This window comes from Eriocheir sinensis, chromosome 58, assembly GCF_024679095.1.
Source record: "Eriocheir sinensis breed Jianghai 21 chromosome 58, ASM2467909v1, whole genome shotgun sequence".
Lineage (NCBI taxonomy): Eukaryota > Metazoa > Arthropoda > Malacostraca > Decapoda > Varunidae > Eriocheir > Eriocheir sinensis.
The window spans coordinates 10,336,387-10,356,177 of record NC_066566.1 but is presented as its reverse complement, the minus strand read 5'-3'; the positions used below and the strand labels follow the sequence as shown (position 1 = coordinate 10,356,177).

Genomic DNA, 19,791 nt, shown 5'->3' with positions numbered 1-19,791 from the left:
TTTCTCTCAAACTTTTTCTAAAAACTCCACTCTGGACGATTCTGCATATTCTCCCACTCATCCCCTCTGACTCCTTTATGCCTGTTATAAAGATTCTTCAAAATGATGTTTTCTATGCCCTCTCTGGCCTCAATCCTCAGAAGGCTTATGGACCTGATGGAGTGCCTCCTATTGTCCTTAAAAACTGTGCCTCCGCAGCTGTCACCCTGCCTGGTCAAACTCTTCGCTTCTGCCTGTCAACATCTACCTTCCTTCTGCTGGAAGTATGCCTCATACAGCCTGTGCCTAAGAAGGGTGACCGCCCAATCCCTTAAACCACTGGCCCCATAGCTTTACTTTCTTGTTTATCTAAAGCTTTTGAATCAATCCTTAACCGAAGATTCAAAAGCACCTTTCCATTTCTGACCTTCTATCTGATCGCAGTATGGTTCCGTAAGGGCGTTCTACTGGTGATCTCCTAGCCTTCTTAACTGACTCTTTGGTCATCCTCTCAGCTGCTTTCGGTGAAACTTTCACATTGCGCTGACATCAAAGCTTTTTGATAGGGTCTGGCACAAATCTTTGCTTTCTAAACTACCCTCCTACGGTTTCTATCCTTCTCTCTGTACCTTTATCTCCAGTTTCCTTTCTGACTGTTCTATTTCTGCCGTGGTAGACGGTCACTGTTCTTCCCCTAAATCTATTAACAGTAGTGTCCCACATGGTTCTGTCGTATCTCCCACTCTTTTTCTGTTGTTCATTGATGATCTTCTTTCCAAAACGAACTGTCCTATCCATTCCTACGCCGATGATTCCACTCTGCATTACTCAACTTCTTTGAATAGAAGACCCACCCTTCAGGAACTTAACGACTCAAGGCTGGAGGCTGCAGAACGCTTAGCCTCAGACCTTACTTTTATTTCCGATTGGGGCTGGAAGAACCTGGTGTCCTTCAACGCCTCAAAAACACAGTTTCTCCACCTATCCACTCGACACAATCTTCCAAACAACTATCCCCTATTCTTTGACAACACCCAGCTATCACCTTCCTCAACACTAAACATCCTCGGTCTATCCTTAACTCAAAATCTCAACTGGAAACCTCATATCTCATCTCTTACTAAATCAGCTTCCTCGAGGCTGGGCGTTCTGTACCGTCTCCGCCAGTTATTCTCTCCTGCACAGTTGCTGTCCATATACAGGGGCCTTGTCTGCCCTCGTATGGAGTATGCATCTCATGTGTGGGGGGGCTCCACTCACACAGCTCTTCTGGACAGAGTGGAGGCTAAGGCTCTTCGTCTCATCAGCTCTCCTCCTCATAATGATAGTCTTTTACCTCTTAAATTCCGCCACAATGTTGCCTCTCTATCTTCTATCGATATTTCCACGCTGTCTGCTCTTCTGATCTTGCTAACTGCATGCCTCCCCCCCTCCCGCAGCCCCGCTGCACACGACTTTCTACTCATGCTCATCCCTATACTGTCCAAACCCCTTATGCAAGAGTTAACCAGCATCTTCACTCTTTCATCCCTCACGCTGGTAAACTCTGGAACAATCTTCCTTCATCTGTATTTCCTCCTGCCTACGACTTGAACTCTTTCAAGAGGAGGGTATCAGGACACCTCTCCTCCTGTATTTGATCTTCCTTTCGGCCACCTCTTTTGTTTTACTTTAGGAACAGCGAGTAGCGGGCTTTTTTTTTTTATTATTGTTTTCTTATTTTGTTGCCCTTGAGCTGCCTCCTTTGTTGTAAAAAAAAAAATATATATATATATATATATAGTATATATATATATATATATATATATATATATATATATATATTTATATATATATATATATATATATATATATATATATATATATATATATATATATATATATATATATATATATATATATATATATAATATATATATATATATATATATATATATATATATATATATATATATATATATATATATATATATATATATATATATATATATATATATATATATATATATATATGCAGGTAGGTTGCCCAGGTTGTCTGAGCAATCACTGCTTTGCCTTTCGCTGATGTTGCCTTTCTGAAAAATAGTGTTCTTAATGTGTGTATTTTTTCCTAATATTATTTCCTCCAGGGACGTTATTATAGTCCCTGCTTTCTATTTTACCTCCTCCCTAGTGCTGTTGCAAAAGTAACCAATGATATTTCCGCTTCCAACAAAACATTATTACACTGAAATTACCTATTTAAATATAAGTATTCATCAATCTAAAATTATTTTAACTATTTTCACATTTGAAAACTTATAATATTAGCTATCTAGCTAGTTAATTCATTCCGCCAAAACGCATTTCTGAAGCGCCCTCGCGGCGTCACAGTCACTTCCTCGACTGTCAAGCGACGCTTTCACACACGCCCCCGCAGGTAAAAACTCCCCCATATTCACCGTGATTTTGTATAGTTAATAACCTTCATAACATGTGCTGCTATAACAACTAGTGAGTTAAGGATCCCTAGAAGGCTGTGATAACTATGAATCCTATATTATACAGTTGACTGGTGAAGTGAGGCATGTTGGGTATGATAGGCTGGACTGCTTGCATCACCCGCAGCCCAACACCCACCCTTCATACCGACTCACGATTTGCTTTTTTGTTCTTTGCTGTGCTGTGGGTTCTACAAAGCGCTTTCGAACTACACAGTGTTGTGAAAAAAAAATTGTTTGCAGAAGTGGTAGTTTTATATGCAATTGATTGTGTAGAGTGCATTTATAGTGATGAATAATAAATAAAAAAACAGCTTCCGGTGATATGAGCACTTCAGAGTAACCGTCAGTGAACGAAACATTGTGAAAACTGTGCCATCACTTCACCCGATCAACTGTACATAGTGAATTACTATATTTCAGCCTTTTTTTTTTTTTTTCTTTTTTTACTTTCACCTGCCCTGAAAAAGTTCACTACACGTCCCTAGGAAATAATACATCATGTACAGTATAATGTATTTCAGTCATAGCCTAAATAGACATCTAATCTTAACTTGTTTGGCCCACAGTTTGGGGCCAAACATATTATGTAAATATGTATATGGAAGTAAGCAAGTTTATTTTTTTCAATTTACCTAGAAATAGTGAGCTCAAGTGCTGAATTTTTGTTTTTGCTTATTTGTAATATTCTAATAAAGACAGTGTGCATAAAGTGCAAAGCCTGTTAGGGTGTTTTGTTGTTGTTGTTGTTGCAGTTTGTGTGTGTGGGCCCTTTTTCAGGTTTGAGCAACTGCCCTAAAATTCCTGTGCATCGCCCGTATGTGTGTATGTGTATATATATATATATATATATATATATATATATATATATATATATATATATATATATATATATATATATATATATATATATATATATATATATATATATATATATATATATATATATATATATATATATATATATATATATATATATATATATATATATATATATATATATATATATATATATATATATATATATATATATATATATATATATATATATATATATATATATATATATATATATATATATATATATATATATATATATATATATATATATATATATATATATATATATATATATATATATATATATATATATATATATATATATATATATATATATATATATATATATATATATATATATATATATATATATATATATATATACATATATATATATATATATATATATATATATATATATATATATATATATATATATATATATATATATATATATATATATATATATATATATATATATATATATATATATATATATATATATATATATATATATATATATATATATATATATATATATATATATATATATATATATATATATATATATATATATATATATATATATATATATATATATATATATATATATATATATATATATATATATATATATACTATATATATCATATATATGTCATACCTGGATTTTATTTTCTATTTTTCTATTTTCCTACACGCATTTCATGCAAAATTCAAACACACGAGAAATTAATCAAGACAAAGTGAGGGTATTCGCCGCTGCCTGGGATTGAACTCATGACCAGCGTGACGGGAGAGCCACCTTTACCGAAGTCACAAAGAGGTACCCCACTGGCTAAGTGGGTAATGGGAGGCTCGTTCATCAGGCATAATCGTCGCACTACATATACCATACCATATCATATCATATATATATATATATATATATATATATATATATATATATATATATATATATATATATATATATTTTTTTTTTTACAAAGGAGGCAGCTCAAGGGCACACAAAAAAAACAATAATAAAAAAAGCCCGCTAATTGCTGCTCCCATAAAAGAATCAGAAGAGGTGGCCAAAAGCAAGGTCAAATTCGGGAGGAGAGGTGTCCCGAAACCCTCCTCTCGAAAGAGTTCAAGTCGTAGGCAGGAGGAAATACAGATGAAGGAAGATTGTTCCAGAGTTTACCAGCGTGAGGGATGAAAGAGTGAAGATGCTGGTTAACTCTTGCATAAGGGGTTTGGACAGTGTAGGGATGAGCATGAGTAGAAAGTCGTGTGCAGCGGGGCCGCGGGAGTGGGGGAGGCATGCAGTTAGCAAGTTCAGAAGAGCATCTGGATCAGATTTTGTGCCAGACATTCATAACTTTGACAAGAATATTGCTGGTGTGACTAATGGCTGGCCTCTTGATAATGATGCGCAAGAGGTGGATTATCGAAATTGACAATAAAGTGATGTTTCCTGTGATATATTTTGTTTGTTGTAACTGGAATGAATAATTAGTGGCAAGAGAATGTTCAGACGTGACTGTGCCGTGTGTCATCTTCCCTCTGCCACCGTCCTATTTACCCCGTCACTACCAGCTCTCCCGAGGTCGCCTCATATCCACAACCTTTATCCCGCCATCATTGCCACATTAAGTGAATTATTATTATTATTTTTTTTTCACTATTTGGTGCTCAACATGTCTCTCTTGTGTGTTGTAATACTAAAAATTGTTTTCCAGCAGGTTATTTTTTTGCCATTTATTGCGCACCCAGGAGCTCTTCCCGAATCTCAATTGCGCAGTTTATGGGTTAAGGAGATATGTTTAACTTACACGATATGTTCGATTTTACACGAGTTTCATCGATGACGTCACCGCGCGGAGACGCTGTCTCAGTCTGAAGCTGTGAGTGGAACGTTTCTCTGGAATACGTACACTGCATTTTGACCTCTACTGTGGCACCCAAGCGTCCTTCCACCTCCTCATAGAAGGTGGAAGGATGGAGTGAGGAGGGAGGAGGGAGAGCAGGGTGAGGATTCGGCAGACGACGACGACGACGACCAATGACGCATCAACAAAGTGATGGTGAGTGTGAGGACGTGCTTTTGTGGTCTGTGACTTACAAACGTAATGTAGCAATTCTTTCTTCAGAAAACTTTACCTTAGAGGAGTTATCTTTGTCACCAATAGCATGGGTAGTCAAAGGAAGAGGAAGGAGGCAAGTGAGGCGGAGTGGCGGAGGTGAACGGAGCGGCTGGTGATGGGAGCTCGGGGTAAATGTAAGAAGTATGAGAGAGAACAAAGATGATGCAGGTGTTTCTGAGTGAGATGGGACATGAGGTGAATGGGAGGACTGGAAGGGAGTGGATGGTGCTGCTGCTGGGGCTGAGTGGAGAGACGAATAGACGAGTTATTGAGGCAGTGAAAGAGTTCCTGGAAAGCATGTGGTGTGCAAGATGTAGGGAATGATACCTTGCCCGAAGTAGAACATAGACTTTCCACATGTTTTTCTTTTCTTTCACAGGAGCTGCTGATACAAAGGCCTGGCTGTGGGGACATCCCAAGCCACCTGTGACATCAAGATCAAGATCGAGGAGGGACAGTGGCCAACGCAGGTGAAGAACAAATTTAAATAAATTGAGAACGTGTGTTTTTGCCATTTCTGTGACCTACTAATGTATTAATGTTTTTTTTTTAAAGGTTAGAGTAACAAAATCCCCAAAATAGGCAGACTTTCCCAGTGTCCAGGAATGTAACCCCCCCCCCCCTATTACCATTGTTTCCTTTGGGGAAATTATGTTTAAATAACGCAACATCTCCAGGAATGTAATCCTCACGTTAATCGAGAGGTGACTGTATTGTTATCATTATTATCATTATAATTAGTAGGCTAGTGTTCACGGGAATGATACCCCCCCAGATCTCAGTGAATCTTTGGGTTCCAAGGGGCCCCGCAATGTAGGTCCTAAGCAACCCCCCTCCCCCTTGGATCTGCCACTGGGTGTGACAGTGGAAGGAGTGGATTGTGGAGTGGTGGAATGGGTAAAGCGTGGTACGATGAGATGGTTTGGGCATGTGTTGAGGATGGGGGAGAGTGAATTTGTGAAGTAAGTGTACGAGGGAAGGATTGAGGGAGGGGGTGTCGGGAAGACCACCAGACTTCAAAGTGGATCAGTAGGGTAAGCGAATATAGCAACGAGTTGGAATTAGTAGGATTGAATGTGCTAAGAGGGAGTGACAGAACAGGGAGAGATGGAGACATTTCTGCTGTGGCTACTCCCTGGAGGGAAGTTCTCGTGAGGGAGCAGAACATTGGTGATATAGATAGATAGAATAGGATGTAGGAATAGTATATAGAAGGGGTGAGGGAGAGATAGGAATGTGTGTAATGAGGAGGGAGGTAATGAAGAAGGAGGAAGGGAAGGAGATGTAGATGGCTGGGCAGGTAGAGTGAAGTCTGAACCTGAGGTGAGAGGTGGAGCCAGGGTCAGTGGAATCAAATGAACCTGGGGACTGTTGTTGAAGGGAGTTCTCCCCAAAGACTGGAAGTAGAGTTAATTTCATTATTGGCCATGGTGAGCCTTTTAGCAAGTGGAAGAGATTAATCGATCAGCTTCTGAAGACCCCCATCAAGAGTAAAAGCAGTGGGTAAAAAAAAGGTGACATCGTGCCACCCTTGGGCCATTCATGACGAACACGTGGCTAGCCTCGCATCCTCTTGGCATGGCTCTCATGTCTTAGAAAAAAAAGAGGAGGGGATAGTGGGAGGCAAAGGAGGAGAGATAGATGAAGTGAAAATATAATATGAAGAAGGAAAGGCTGAGCAAAATTTGTTAGGTCAAGGACAGTGGTTGTAATTAATAAGGAAACTGCTGTTTTGGAAACCATGATTTATCACAGGCCTTGATGGACTATGAGGGTCATAAATGGTAAATTACCATAGTAATTTGTAGAGGTCTAGACATAATTAAAACCAATTTCACTGGGGATCTGTCATCTTACTTGTTTTGAATACCTTTCTCTGGTTTTATTTTAAAGCACAGACCATTTAAACTGTCCTGTCTGTAGGAAATGAAGTGATAATAATTTGCAATGTGTTAATAAAAAACCCTTAAAGGAGTTTATGAATTTCATTATTTAGCTGTTATACTTGGAAGGAGAGGCACATGTTCTGTTGAGGTATCAAGCAATGGAGGACAATGAAAAAGTAAGAAAGGCCTTTATAAAGAAACCAAAAGTTCAGAATGGAGGCAGAAAAGGGCCTTTGTGAAAAGCTCCTGGTCATAAGCTTGTTTTATAAGGTGAAAACTAGAGGTCAAAGATGAGATTAACAAAAAATAACACTACTTGTGTATTCCACAAGATATACATGAAGAATTAAGCTGGTGTCACACTGGGCCCTTTTCCTCCAACCGTGTTGGAGGTAAGCGCAACTGGAAACTCCAACTTTTCTGGGTGTGCATCACACACAACCAAGGTCGGTTGCTCATATCCACAACATAAACAAACCAGTTGCCCTGTGTCCACATGGTGCTGACTGAAAAAGTAGCTGTTGCGGGTTGTGCTGCTTTTACTCAAGTCAGGGACTTGTTGCTACATTTAAATAGAATGAAGAAACATTGTGGGAATGATCATGACTTCTTTTTTAATTTTTTTTGGAGAAGTTTTCATGCGTGTGGTCCCACAGCATGGGGTGTTTTCTATCTTGTCAGTTGAATAATAGACAATAAAGCAGCTCTGCCAATCCACTTAATGATTCTCTTGGTAGGCCATCTTCCACTACTCCTCAGCCACTAGGGCCACTTCTGTCGTCTGTTTGTTTACATGCAGCTGCACGGTTGCTCGTCTCCACAATGGTTTTCCATTTGTACAAACAACCAATAACTTGCTCCTGGTTGGGCGTATGGGCAACTGTGGTTACACCTAGCTCAAATGGTTGGAGGAAAATGCCCAGTGTGAGACTGCCTTTAAATGCATGAAAGTTTGCCAAGGTAGTATGGACTTAATTTTGAGGACCTTGGAGCAGGAGAAGTTAAGAAAAGAACAATTACAGATTTTTTCAAGACTGATTTATATATCTTAAAATGTTTAAAATAGACTGAAGAACTGTATATGAGCTTGTGTGGCTGATTAAATAAACTTGTTGCCCCTCACTGGAACCAAACATTACTGACTTTCTATGACTATACTATTATTAGTTAGTATAACTTTATTTGTAGACAATGTCTGGGTCCAGGGAAGAGCATTTGTGTGTGTTGAAGGGTGGGTAGGATGTAAGTGGGTGATTTTTTTTTTTTTTTTACTAGTTTTCTGAAAAATGTCTTCTTTGTCCTCCAACCTCACACATGTAGGGGAAGAAGGATGATGATGACCAGCTACAAACAGCATGAATGTTACATTAGAAGTGCTCTTATCTAGCACCTTATGGATGATAAATGTGGTTATATATATCAGAGGATCATTGCCAATCATGATTCAAGGAATATTTATTGTTGATTTATTTAATTCAAAATTTCCTTTCAAATGCAAATAAACTTTTTTGCCATTTCCTACATACATGTTACTGGAACTGTAAATGTGGCCCTGGCATGGCATGGTTAAAACTGAAACACAAAGAAGCTACTAAAAGAAATGCAATTAAGATAGAAGTGGAGAAAGGGAAGAAGAAAATGATGATGAACAAGTTTATAATGAAAAGGAAATATGGGTTACATAATTTACAAGCAAAATAAACAAGCAAAAACAAAATGTGAATAATATATCAAGGGTAGAAAACAGAACATACACAAAGGCTTTAGTCTATTTCAGATGACAATGCAGACACAGTAAAATCACAGCTTAAAAACATCAAACAAAAGCTTAGTTGCTATGGCTTTGCTCCACTTTTCTTTTTCTCCAATCAGAGATGATTCTCCTCAAGAATACTCGGCATATAATTAGGGTACAAAACTTATCTCTTATTGTTTAGGAAATAATTCTCTACTCTGACCGTTCTGTTCTCCCTGGGCCAAAGTTCTCTGGGCATGAGGTAAGTATATGTATATATACATCTGTGGTACGACAGTCAGAAGCTCTTGGGGTTTGTGACAATGTTATAAGCTAGTACACAATAAGAATTTATATATAATGTACAAATATTTAAGTTACATAAGACTTTGGCCTGGGGATGACCCAAATTTCTCTGTATAAATTTAACCAGCAGCTCCATGATATATATATATATATATATATATATATATATATATATATATATATATATATATATATATATATATATATATATATATATATATATATATATATATAATAATAGTAATAATAAAAAAATCAGTGATTAAGGAATTTGTATGCAACTCCAAGCCAATAAAGTTTGGTGCTAAAACAATTGCTATGGAAATACAGTATTTAATGACAAAACTTAAAGAAAATTAAGTTTGCCAACTAGTTTAAGAGAACTGAAAAGGATAGACAAAAATTCATATGCCGACTATAGCAGAGAAATCTGGTTTAATGTTTTTCTGTTCCTAGTGAGATGGAAATTCTTTGATACAAAATGTGAAAATGAACAATGGCATTCATACATACATCTTTTGGTATATGGAATGCTATAAAAACTTGTTTGGCTGGGCTTGGTAAAACTTCAGGGGGTGAAGTAGTGAGGTACAGGGGTGGGTGGAAGGGTGAGAAAGGGATCAGCAGGTAATAAGGTGGGGAGTACCCCTCCTCTAACCATGCTCCCTAAAACACCGTAAGTATTATTCTTATGAATGCTGAATATCTATTCATTGGTATGTGTGGTGATTAAATTATATAAAAATGAAAACTCAAAACACCCCACCCTGCAGTTTTCCAGGGCCAGCATCACTCTTTATGATCAACTTGTGCATATAACTAACTCTAGGATGATGATCATAATGATAAATAATAATAATAATAATGATGAAAATGATTACACAAGAAGCCAATGACTAAACAACCCAGCCTGCTCCCATCATGTCTGGCAGTGCTGACGAGGTTCTGTGGTTGGCAGATCTTTCAAGTCTCCTCAAAGTAGTGCATTTTCTTTACTCGGCTGACTTTTTAAAGCCTGGACAACTGTAGAGCTATCAATATAGACTGAGAAATAAATTGGACTGTGAAAACTTTTAATGGGGAGACCACCACAGGCGCAACCCATGGGGAGGATGGGAAGGGCGGGGCGGGTCTGTGGGGCCCAGGACTTGCCGGGGCTGGAATGGGCTTTGGGAACGAGGGGAGGATGACTAACTGGAGGCTGTATGAGTGTGGGGCAGCAGGGTGTGGAGGAGACAGAGGGGCCAACAAGGGTCTACTGCCAAACACAAAATAGCTGGAAGATTAAAACCTAACTCCATGATACCTACCTATTTACAAGTCCAAAGCCAGACCAACTAATTTTTGGCAAAATTAAATTAAAAGTAAGCAAGCTTTTATTGCTTTCTCTGTGTAGAAAACTTCTAATTGACACAGAACAAAAAAAACTTTCCTTTCATGGGCAAAAAGTGATCTGATCTCCTCCCAAGGGGCTGCCCCACAGCCTACAGTGCTTGGAAATCATCCATTGTTTCTTTCAAAACTTGTACAGCAAGACACCAAGAAGACTACAGTTCAGTAACAAACTTGCTAATCAGTGAAGAGCTACAATAATGAAGCTGTCAAACATGTCTAGCTGATCTTGCTGTCTAGCTTTCATAGAGATGAGCAAATATTGAAAAAGAACTATTTCATTCTTTGAGACATCTATCTCCTTAAGTATCTACACATGTACAAAAACTTTACATACATTCAACATTTTCTTCATACAGGGTAACTCAGTACTGCCTGAGATTCCTTTGTGAGTCAGCAGGTTTTGTGACCTGCAGGGTGGCAGTACTGGCCTGATGTAACTAAGGGTGAGAGCAGTATACAGGGGATGGAAATCATCCACATCCTCATATTCACACTTAGAAGTACTCTGTAACTCAGTAGGTGAGAACAAATAAACATTGTCCTCAGAGTCTGTGGTGCATTACACTAAACCTTTGTATTTCTTGATATGCTTCACAGTTGTAGTGAATGAGGACAAACATAAAATCATTGAGTATCGCACATAAAAAGTACTTTGACGTCAGTAATTCACAAATCAAAAAGATTTGCCTGGCATACTTGGCACATAACACGAGTAATAACAAATAGTCACAAATGGTCATGGATCATAACATAACTCGTAAATACTCTATGTTTTCCTTTCACTTTCATGCTAGACTATCACACAGGTGTCTTTTATGGAATGTTGGGTCTCCCACTACACCCTTCAGCAGCATGGCCTTGATCTATGCCATTTCTCAATCTCTTGATGACCAGATGTGACTGGCCTCACCATTGCAGGAGCAATATATCACACTGAACACTTATTTTCATAACCTCATCGTTCAGTGTCTTGGCACTGTGAGGCTAGTGTGCCGATGTGTGTGTGTGTGTGTGTGTGTGTGTGTGTTGATGTGTGGGTGTGTGGATAAACATGTGTTGACCACACACAAGCAGGAGGACCTCCAGTCATTTCTGGGAAGGCTTGGTGATCATCTTGATTTCAGACACTCTGGACTGGCTGCCTGAGCCGGCCAAGTGGAGCATCTGCTTTGCCTAAAACATATATGGACAGGACCGCAGGCAATGCATTGACTTTCATAAGGTCAGTTCATAAATATTATTATGAAAGATATTCAGCTATATGACCTATTCCCCATTTTAATCACATGACACCATATATTAACTCTTTTATCACACCATCATGATCCAAGAAGGAAGATATAGCACCAGTAATGTTTTAGAGCAAATAATTTACGTACTGATGTGATTCAAGATCTAATATCTAGTCTGATATTGCTGGCAACAGTTACATTTCTATTTAAGGCAACAAGCTAGATGAATTGTTGGGCAGAATTTTTCTCCACATTGACCCTCATATTACCTTAAGACAGAGGGACGGCTCCCTCCCCCCTGACCAGAGTCCTCCTAGCTTTTTTAGAAAAAAAGAAAAAAAAAAAAATGCTCTCTGCTGGCACAATTTCTCTAGTAACAAGGTGAACTTCACAGCAAGGCTCTGGCTTAATGGTCTTCCTCCTCCTCAGATTCTCCATGGCCATACATGTCAGCCAGCTTGCTGAAGCGTGGACCCCAGTTATTCAAATAATCAAAATCTTGTTCGTTGTCATCAGTACCTGGAAGGAGGAAAGAAAATTACAATCATTTCAAGGAACCATAAAGGAACCCTACCAATGTAATAACTTTCCCAAGTAACAAAATGGAAATAATATTAAGTTAAATGAATGAAATGTGACACTAATAAACAGGTACATTTATGCCTCATATATCGCACCTAATTGGGACCATGAAACCCCCATGATATGTGATAAGAGAAAATTGCAATAGCCAAACAATAAAATCAATGGGATTTATCTAATTGGTACCTAGACCTTCTCAGCTTACCATATCTTCCCTATTTATCCTCTTTTTCTCTCACTTAAGAGGCAATAGTAACATGCCAGCACCTAAACATTTGAATAATAAAACAGCATGTTACTGTACAATAGAATTCAAATGTAATTTCTTATCTTGCAATATACAGTAAACAGAGCATGGGTACTGTGCGGTACAAAATTATGTTATGGCATGATATAGATGGTAAAAGTACGATAGGATATTATGGTACAATTTTTGTTTTAGAAGTACCATACAGTACAAAGTTAAGAGGAGGCCAGTAAGATAGCAACAGTAAAGCCCCAGTCACACAGTCACAATCATGACTCCCGGCGTCAGACCACGCACTGCCAGTTTTAGAATGTTGCACTGCCAGACGTACGTAATGACCATCGTTAGTACATCCCCTTGAGTGCCGACCATAGCCGATGTCAAAACGACATTGTAGAGATGGACATCCGACGGCTGTAGCTTATTCGCAACGGGTGACAGATTTTTTTTTTTGCATGTGGCCTATAGCGTTGGTAGGCTAATCCATTGGGGCCTGATGGTCGGCCCGAGCCCGTCATGGCGCAGGCAGTTGTTTATAGTGGCGCCATTATTATTGGCTCATGCTGCCCCCCGGAGCTCATTCTTGACTTCACTTGCGCTGTACAGCTTCTTCTAGAATCCAGGTCGATAGGTGGTCTTCAGGACAGCATGTGGGTAGTCTTAGGCCACTTGGCAGTGACTGAAAAATCCCAGGTGGTTAGCGGCGGATTTGAACCCACATCATGGACAACGCACCGAATGTGGGGCCGGCACGCTAACCACTCAGCCACCGCCTCCCCAACAATCGGGGAGGGCCCCAATTGTTTTGAAATTTCCAAAACTGTCAGCGTGTGGCCCGATGGTGGGAGGAGCCAGCTGCCTTGCAGGACTGCCGGGGAGACATGATCATGACTGTGTGACTGGGGCTTAATTAACCCACCCATCTTGACCTGAATCCTGACTTCAGTGGCTTGGTCACTGGGCTATGTGTGGTTGGGAAGGTGTGGCCTTGGCTCAGCCCTCATAAAGTACTCCATGAGGTATGATATCAAGTACGGTATGATATTTTATTGTACTAGTATGGTATGAAGGCAATACATAGGTATGATACGAGATTATGGTACATACTGAATTTTTCTTTGGTAAGAATTAAAATAAAGGAATCATGCTGTGCTGCACTGCACAGAGGGGGGGAGGCCAGGGGGTGCAAGGCTTGGATGAATTTTATTCATGTCCACCCTGGTGAGCCAGGAATTTGGCAAGGAGGTTATCAGCTTCCTCATTGCTGAAGCCATTAAAGTCAACCTCTTGGAAGGGTCCTGGTTCAGGCTCCAATGTAGCAGGGGTGTCAGGAACGGTGTCAGCGTCCCTGGCAATGACTTCTTAGTCTTATGTGCCCATAACTGAGCACAGCCTGTTAGCCTGAACCTACCCCTCTGATTGGGGACAGTCACCTTCACTCAGGGGTAGGTTCAGGCTGTACTCGGTTACAGGTCACAAGCTTGGTGTTCTGCTTTTGATTAAGGGTGTTCATGTATTTGTGATACTTGTCAAAATAGCCCTCCAATACCTTGTTACTAAGGATGGCACACCTGTCTAAAGTATTGTTGAGTGTTAAATCTTGCTTGAGGATGTGGCTGGTCAGTTCTCCATGGCAGAGTATTTCAATAACCAATGCAAAATACAAACCCTCACATCTGACTTTCTTCAAGCTCAGCCATTTTGCTCTCTGTCATTAAGACTTCAGGAGTGATGGGGGCCTATGCATGCATGTTTTGAATATCCTCAGTTGTTGTGGTAAAGAAGCTAGCCCCTGAGATTCGTATTATCTCCTCAGCATATGCATTAACTTGTGTAGTGTTGTCAAAGTGGTTATGAGGGGAGGGAGCAAGCCACTGTGCCTCGGAAGCCTAGACCGGATATCACTAACAATGGTATCGGCAGATCAACCCACAGGCTTCCTTCATACCAACTTTCATGATTAGGAGCCTCTTTCTCAACCCATCACAGCACAGGAAGGCATTAAAATGAACACAATCAGAATAGAAGATGCCAACAGGTGACCAATAATCAAAACACATGCCAGCGATACAAGAAAACTGTCCGCAATGCCCCAAAAGTGTAGATGTTTTATACCACCACAATATAGTAGGAGATTTGTGATGGCCAATCCCACGATATATGAGGGATATCTAAGGTCCCTAAGTGGGACAAATGTAATTGGCACAAAACTAAAATCTGCAAAACTATATGCATTGACTGTATGGGAAATGAGCTCCTCTCACTTGGTCTGCATTTCTGTGGGGCTGAGGAAGTTGCTGCCATTGGTGTTGCTAGAGTTGGACTTATCCCAGTTGGCAGGGGCACCAGCAGTTTCCTGAATGTGTCCATTAGGGATGCTGGCTTGGACTTGCATTGGCCAGGCTTGTTGATCTTGGTCTTGGCACCAGCTGCTGCCGGCAGCTGAGGAGGGCAACAGCAGCACTGGCTTGGTGGCATTCAGCCGTTGCAGCCATGTCTTCTTGAGCTTACAGATGTAGCTGCTGACTGCCCTGTGGCAGTGCCAGCAGCTGGCCAACCACCTGGAGAGAATGGGGTCTTGGTGCATAGTGGCACTTAACATCCCATGGCAGTGTGTCTTGGCTAGTTGAGTGGACAGGAGGCAGGATTGCTGCTACAGGTCAGGCCATCTACCAGGGCTATGGGGTTCTCTATGCTTGGTGATGGTGGTGGCCACCACATGGGGTACAGACCGCAACGGCAAATGGCTGGCCGTGGTGGCCACCACTGGGTTATAGCGCACGTCTGTGTCCTGCGGTGAGACCATGGGTGTGTGACACTTGGCAGGAAAGGTAGCAGCAGTGGCTGCATCGTTCCAGGTGTTAAGGTTCAGCAGCTGTTGATGTCTGTATCAGCTGGGGGACAGGGTGAGGTGGGGTGGCAAGTGGGGGGGAGGAGGCAGGGGCACCACGTGCTTGTGTTATGACAATGAGGCTAGCAGCAGGTAGATCACATGCATTGTATGGCCACTGGATGTCAACATTTAGTGCACCTTTGTTTATTTGAGTAACAATTTCAGTTTCATCTAGTTGTTGTACTTGTGCTCCTTAGGCCTCTTTAGGAACTCATGCTTCAGCTTCATTTCCCCTTAATTTACCTGGTTTACTTCCTTCATCACTGTTTCTGCTATCACCAGGTTAACTTGGCCAATCACTGATCCACTAGCACCAACAGATGGCACAATCATGCCAAAATCAGATAGGAACAGGAAGAGTAGTACTAACACACGGCACTCACATGTTTGGTAAACGTTAAACGTTTGCCTCTGGAGTTGTGGTAGCAAAGAATGAAACCCCTTGACTGCTACACTTTGTGTTTAGGAGCACAAAACTTAAAATAGGGAATACTTGAGAGGTACTGTCAAACCTTGTATCCATGAATCTTGATTCTGTGAATCTTGGTGCATCACTGTACACAACATATATGATTTCTGTCTGCTACAATCCATGATAAACCATCAGGTTGGTGAAAATAACTCACCTGAAGCCAGGGAAGAGAGTGAGCCAGCAGTGGAACCTCCACCTTCATAAGCATAATTCCGCAGATCATCAAAGGGTGGAGCATTAGGATCATTGTCAGCTTTGTTCTTGTGCTCACTAATAAAGACCCCTACATCAGGCTGCCCACCTGGACCATCTGGAAAAAAAGAAAAGAAAAAGGGTGAACTCTACCACTATTTATTTTACAAACAAATTGTAACAATTGAATTAATAAATGCTAAAAGTACTTAGATATCTAAGGTGGCAAAGTATTTGACTAATGTCCTAGATGATTCCTGTGACACTGCTCATATATTGAAATACAAAGATTATTTTTCATTACATAATGAAAGGCCCATTTACTTATTATGGGCTCTAGAAACAAACTTCACAGGCATTTTTTTTAAATCTTTATAATCAAGGGGAACATCAGTTTCCATCCATCTTTTCAGGGAGAATAACATCTAGGACATCTGCTAAATTATTTAATTCTGTTTAGAGATTTTCTGCATGTTACATCACTGACATAATAAATCTCAAGTCTTTCCTCTATGCTCATATTTTTACTAATATATGTGTCTTTATATGGTTCTATGCCTTTAGTTTTCCACTCTGACTTATCATCGTCTTGGTTGCCATTTGTGACTTTAGCTTAATCAGTCTATTTTTCCCTTCCTCAGTGTGTGTGTGTGTGTGTGTGTGTGTGTGTTTACTTAATTGTGACATACGGGAAAAGAGCTATGCTCGCGCTGTTCCGTCTCCATATCCGCTCTTGTCCAACTTTTCCTTAAAATCATGAATGTTTCTTGCACAAACCACCTCCTCCTCCAGCCTACTCCATAGCTCAATGCTTCTGTTTGGGAAGCTTAACTTTCTCACATCTCGCCTGCACGTGGTCGCCCTCAACTTCTTTCCATGTCCTCTCGTTTCTCTCTCGTTCCACACACACAGGTCCTCCCTGTCCAAATGCTCCACTCCGCTCACCACCCTGTACACCGCTATCAGGTCTCCTCTTTCTCTTCTCTCCAGGGTTGTAAGCCCCATGCTATTGAGTCTCTCCTCATAAGTCTGATCTCTAAGTTCTGGTACCATCTTAGTTGTGTGTATGTGCGTGTGTGTATTTACCTAGTTGTGATTTACAGGAACGGAGCTATGCTCGTGCTGTCCTGTCTTTCCAACTACTTCCGTCTGATTTGGCCCTAAATGCGGCTATTGACTTAGCCTGTACCACTTCCCTCTCCAGCCCATTCCAGACCCCCACATATCTCTGCAGGAAGCTGTTTTTCTTGATGTCTCTTCGACAAATTCCTTTTCTCAACAGTTTTCCATTTCCTCTTAAGTTTCCCTCTTCTCTTATCAAAAGGTCATCTCTATCCAATTTCTCAAGACCATTCATCACCCTATACACCGCTATTAAATCTCCTCTTTCTCTTCTAATTTCCAATGTAGGGAGGTTCAGCCTCAACAATCTTTCTTCATAAGGCAGGTCACTCAGACTAGGTGCCATTTTTGTTGCCACTCTCTGTATCCTCTCCAGTTTTCTGTTTCTTAAGTGATGGCGACCAAGCCACTGATGCATATTCTAGTCTAGGGCGTATCATGGTCACAATTAATTTCCTTACCACGTCTTCATCAAGGTATGTGAACGCTGCTCTGATGTTCCTCAGCAGGTTGTGTCTCAGCTGATATTTTATTCACGTCTCTCTGGAGACAAGTTCTCTGTGATCATCACTCCAAGGTCTTTTTCTTCTTTCTTCTTGTCTAACTTATCCTTACCCAACTTATAATGTCCCTCTACTCTCATTCCACTCTTTTCAAATTCAATAACACTGCACTTTTGGTATTAAATTCCATATCCCGCTTCTTGCTCCACTCCCACACTGTGTCCAGGTCTCTCTGGAGCAGCAAGCAGTCCTCCTCTTTTTCCACTCTTCTCATTATCTTAGCGTCATCAGCAAACAGACTCATATAGCTATCCACTCCTTCTGTCATATCATTAACATATACTGCAAACATAATTGGGGCCAACACAGAGCCTTGCAGAACTCCACTCATGACATTTTTCCAACTTGATTTCCTGTCTCTAATAGTTGTTCTCATCATCCTGTTCTTCAGAAAATCCTCCATCCACTTTAGAAGTCCTCCTCCTAATTTACCCACTGTCTCCAGCTTCCACATCAACCTCCTATGCAGCACCTTGTCAAAGGCCTTTTTCAAGTCCAAGTAGACAGCGTCAGCCCATCCATCTCTCTCCTGAACAACATCTATCACCCTTGAATAGAAACGCACCAAGTTTGTCAGGCGTGATCTTCCTTTCCTAAATCCAAACTGTCTTTCTGTGATGATTTCATTTTCCTCTAGGTGCTTCGTCCATTTCTTTCTGACAATTCTTTTGCATATTTTTGACATTACGCTCATAAGGGAAACTGGTCGGTAATTAAGTGGATCGTCTCTTCTTCTGCTCTTATAGATGGGGACTATGTCAGCTTTTTTCCAGTACAGAGGGACTACACCCTCAGCCAATGATCTTTTCTATAACTTTGTGTATTTTATCCGCCAACTGATTCCTACACTCCTTCAGCACCCAGTTGGAAACACTTTCGGGACCCTGTGACTTCCTCACATCTAGATTCTTCATTTCATTAGTTATCTCCTGCACTGTTATTTTTATGTCACACAGGTAGGGCCCTCTTGAGCCTATTCCAGATGGTATGTCAAACTCGCTTTCTCTTGTGGATACTTCTTGAAAGCTTTTGTTAATTCCTTCCGCCATCTCCAACTCATCCACATACACCTCGCCATTAACTTTCAGTTTTGTTATTTCCTCATGCTGTTTTAGTTTCCCATTTACAAATCTGTAAAATAGCTTCGGTTGGTCTTTGCACTTGTCTATTATATCCCTTTCGAAATTCGATTTTTCCTCTCTGCATATTCTAATATACACTTGACCATTGATTTAATGGACCCCGATTTAATGGATTTCGGATTTAACGGACCATAAAATCTCAACGGACATTCTGTCCGCTGCTGGGTAGATTTGTCCGGTGTTAATCGAGAGGCGATTGTACTCTGTCGTTGCCTTTATGGCAGGCCATAATCGAAAGTTGGGTTTTTGGGTCCGGGTGCCCCCATGGCTCTATTAACCCGGATACCAGAGGGTTTACTGTATTGTATTTTCCAGCATAGCGTTATATCTTACTTCATTCCAACTCTTGGTTTTAGGTGGGACATAGGCTGTAATGATGTTACTCTTCCCTCCACCTTTTACCAGTACATGCACAGCCATCACCTCCGCACTGTCATTTCCATATCTCACTTCAGTCACCTTCAAGTTTTATTTCGTCATTATCATCACTCCTCCTCCCTTTCCTTCTTTCCCATCTTTTCTCCAAATGTTGTACTTGCTCTTTCCCTCCAGCACAAGTTCCAGTTCTTTTACAAGCTTTGTTTCAACTATACATA

The 19,791-nt window shown here is 40.2% G+C and overlaps 1 protein-coding gene across 2 annotated transcripts in view; it reads right to left on the bottom strand.

Annotated features, from left to right (window-relative positions):
- Positions 1-9,065: 9,065 nt before the first annotated feature.
- The window catches only part of LOC126985149 (neural-cadherin-like), a 100,121-nt gene continuing 89,395 nt past the window's right edge, over positions 9,066-19,791 (bottom strand). For both annotated transcript variants that reach the window (XM_050839714.1, XM_050839715.1), the window contains exons 13-14: positions 16,331-16,486; positions 9,066-12,501 (exon numbers count right to left, since the gene is read on the bottom strand). In XM_050839714.1, coding sequence (XP_050695671.1) covers positions 12,389-12,501; positions 16,331-16,486 — 269 coding nt within the window. In that variant the 3' untranslated portion in view covers positions 9,066-12,388. The remainder of the gene's footprint in view (positions 12,502-16,330; positions 16,487-19,791) is intronic.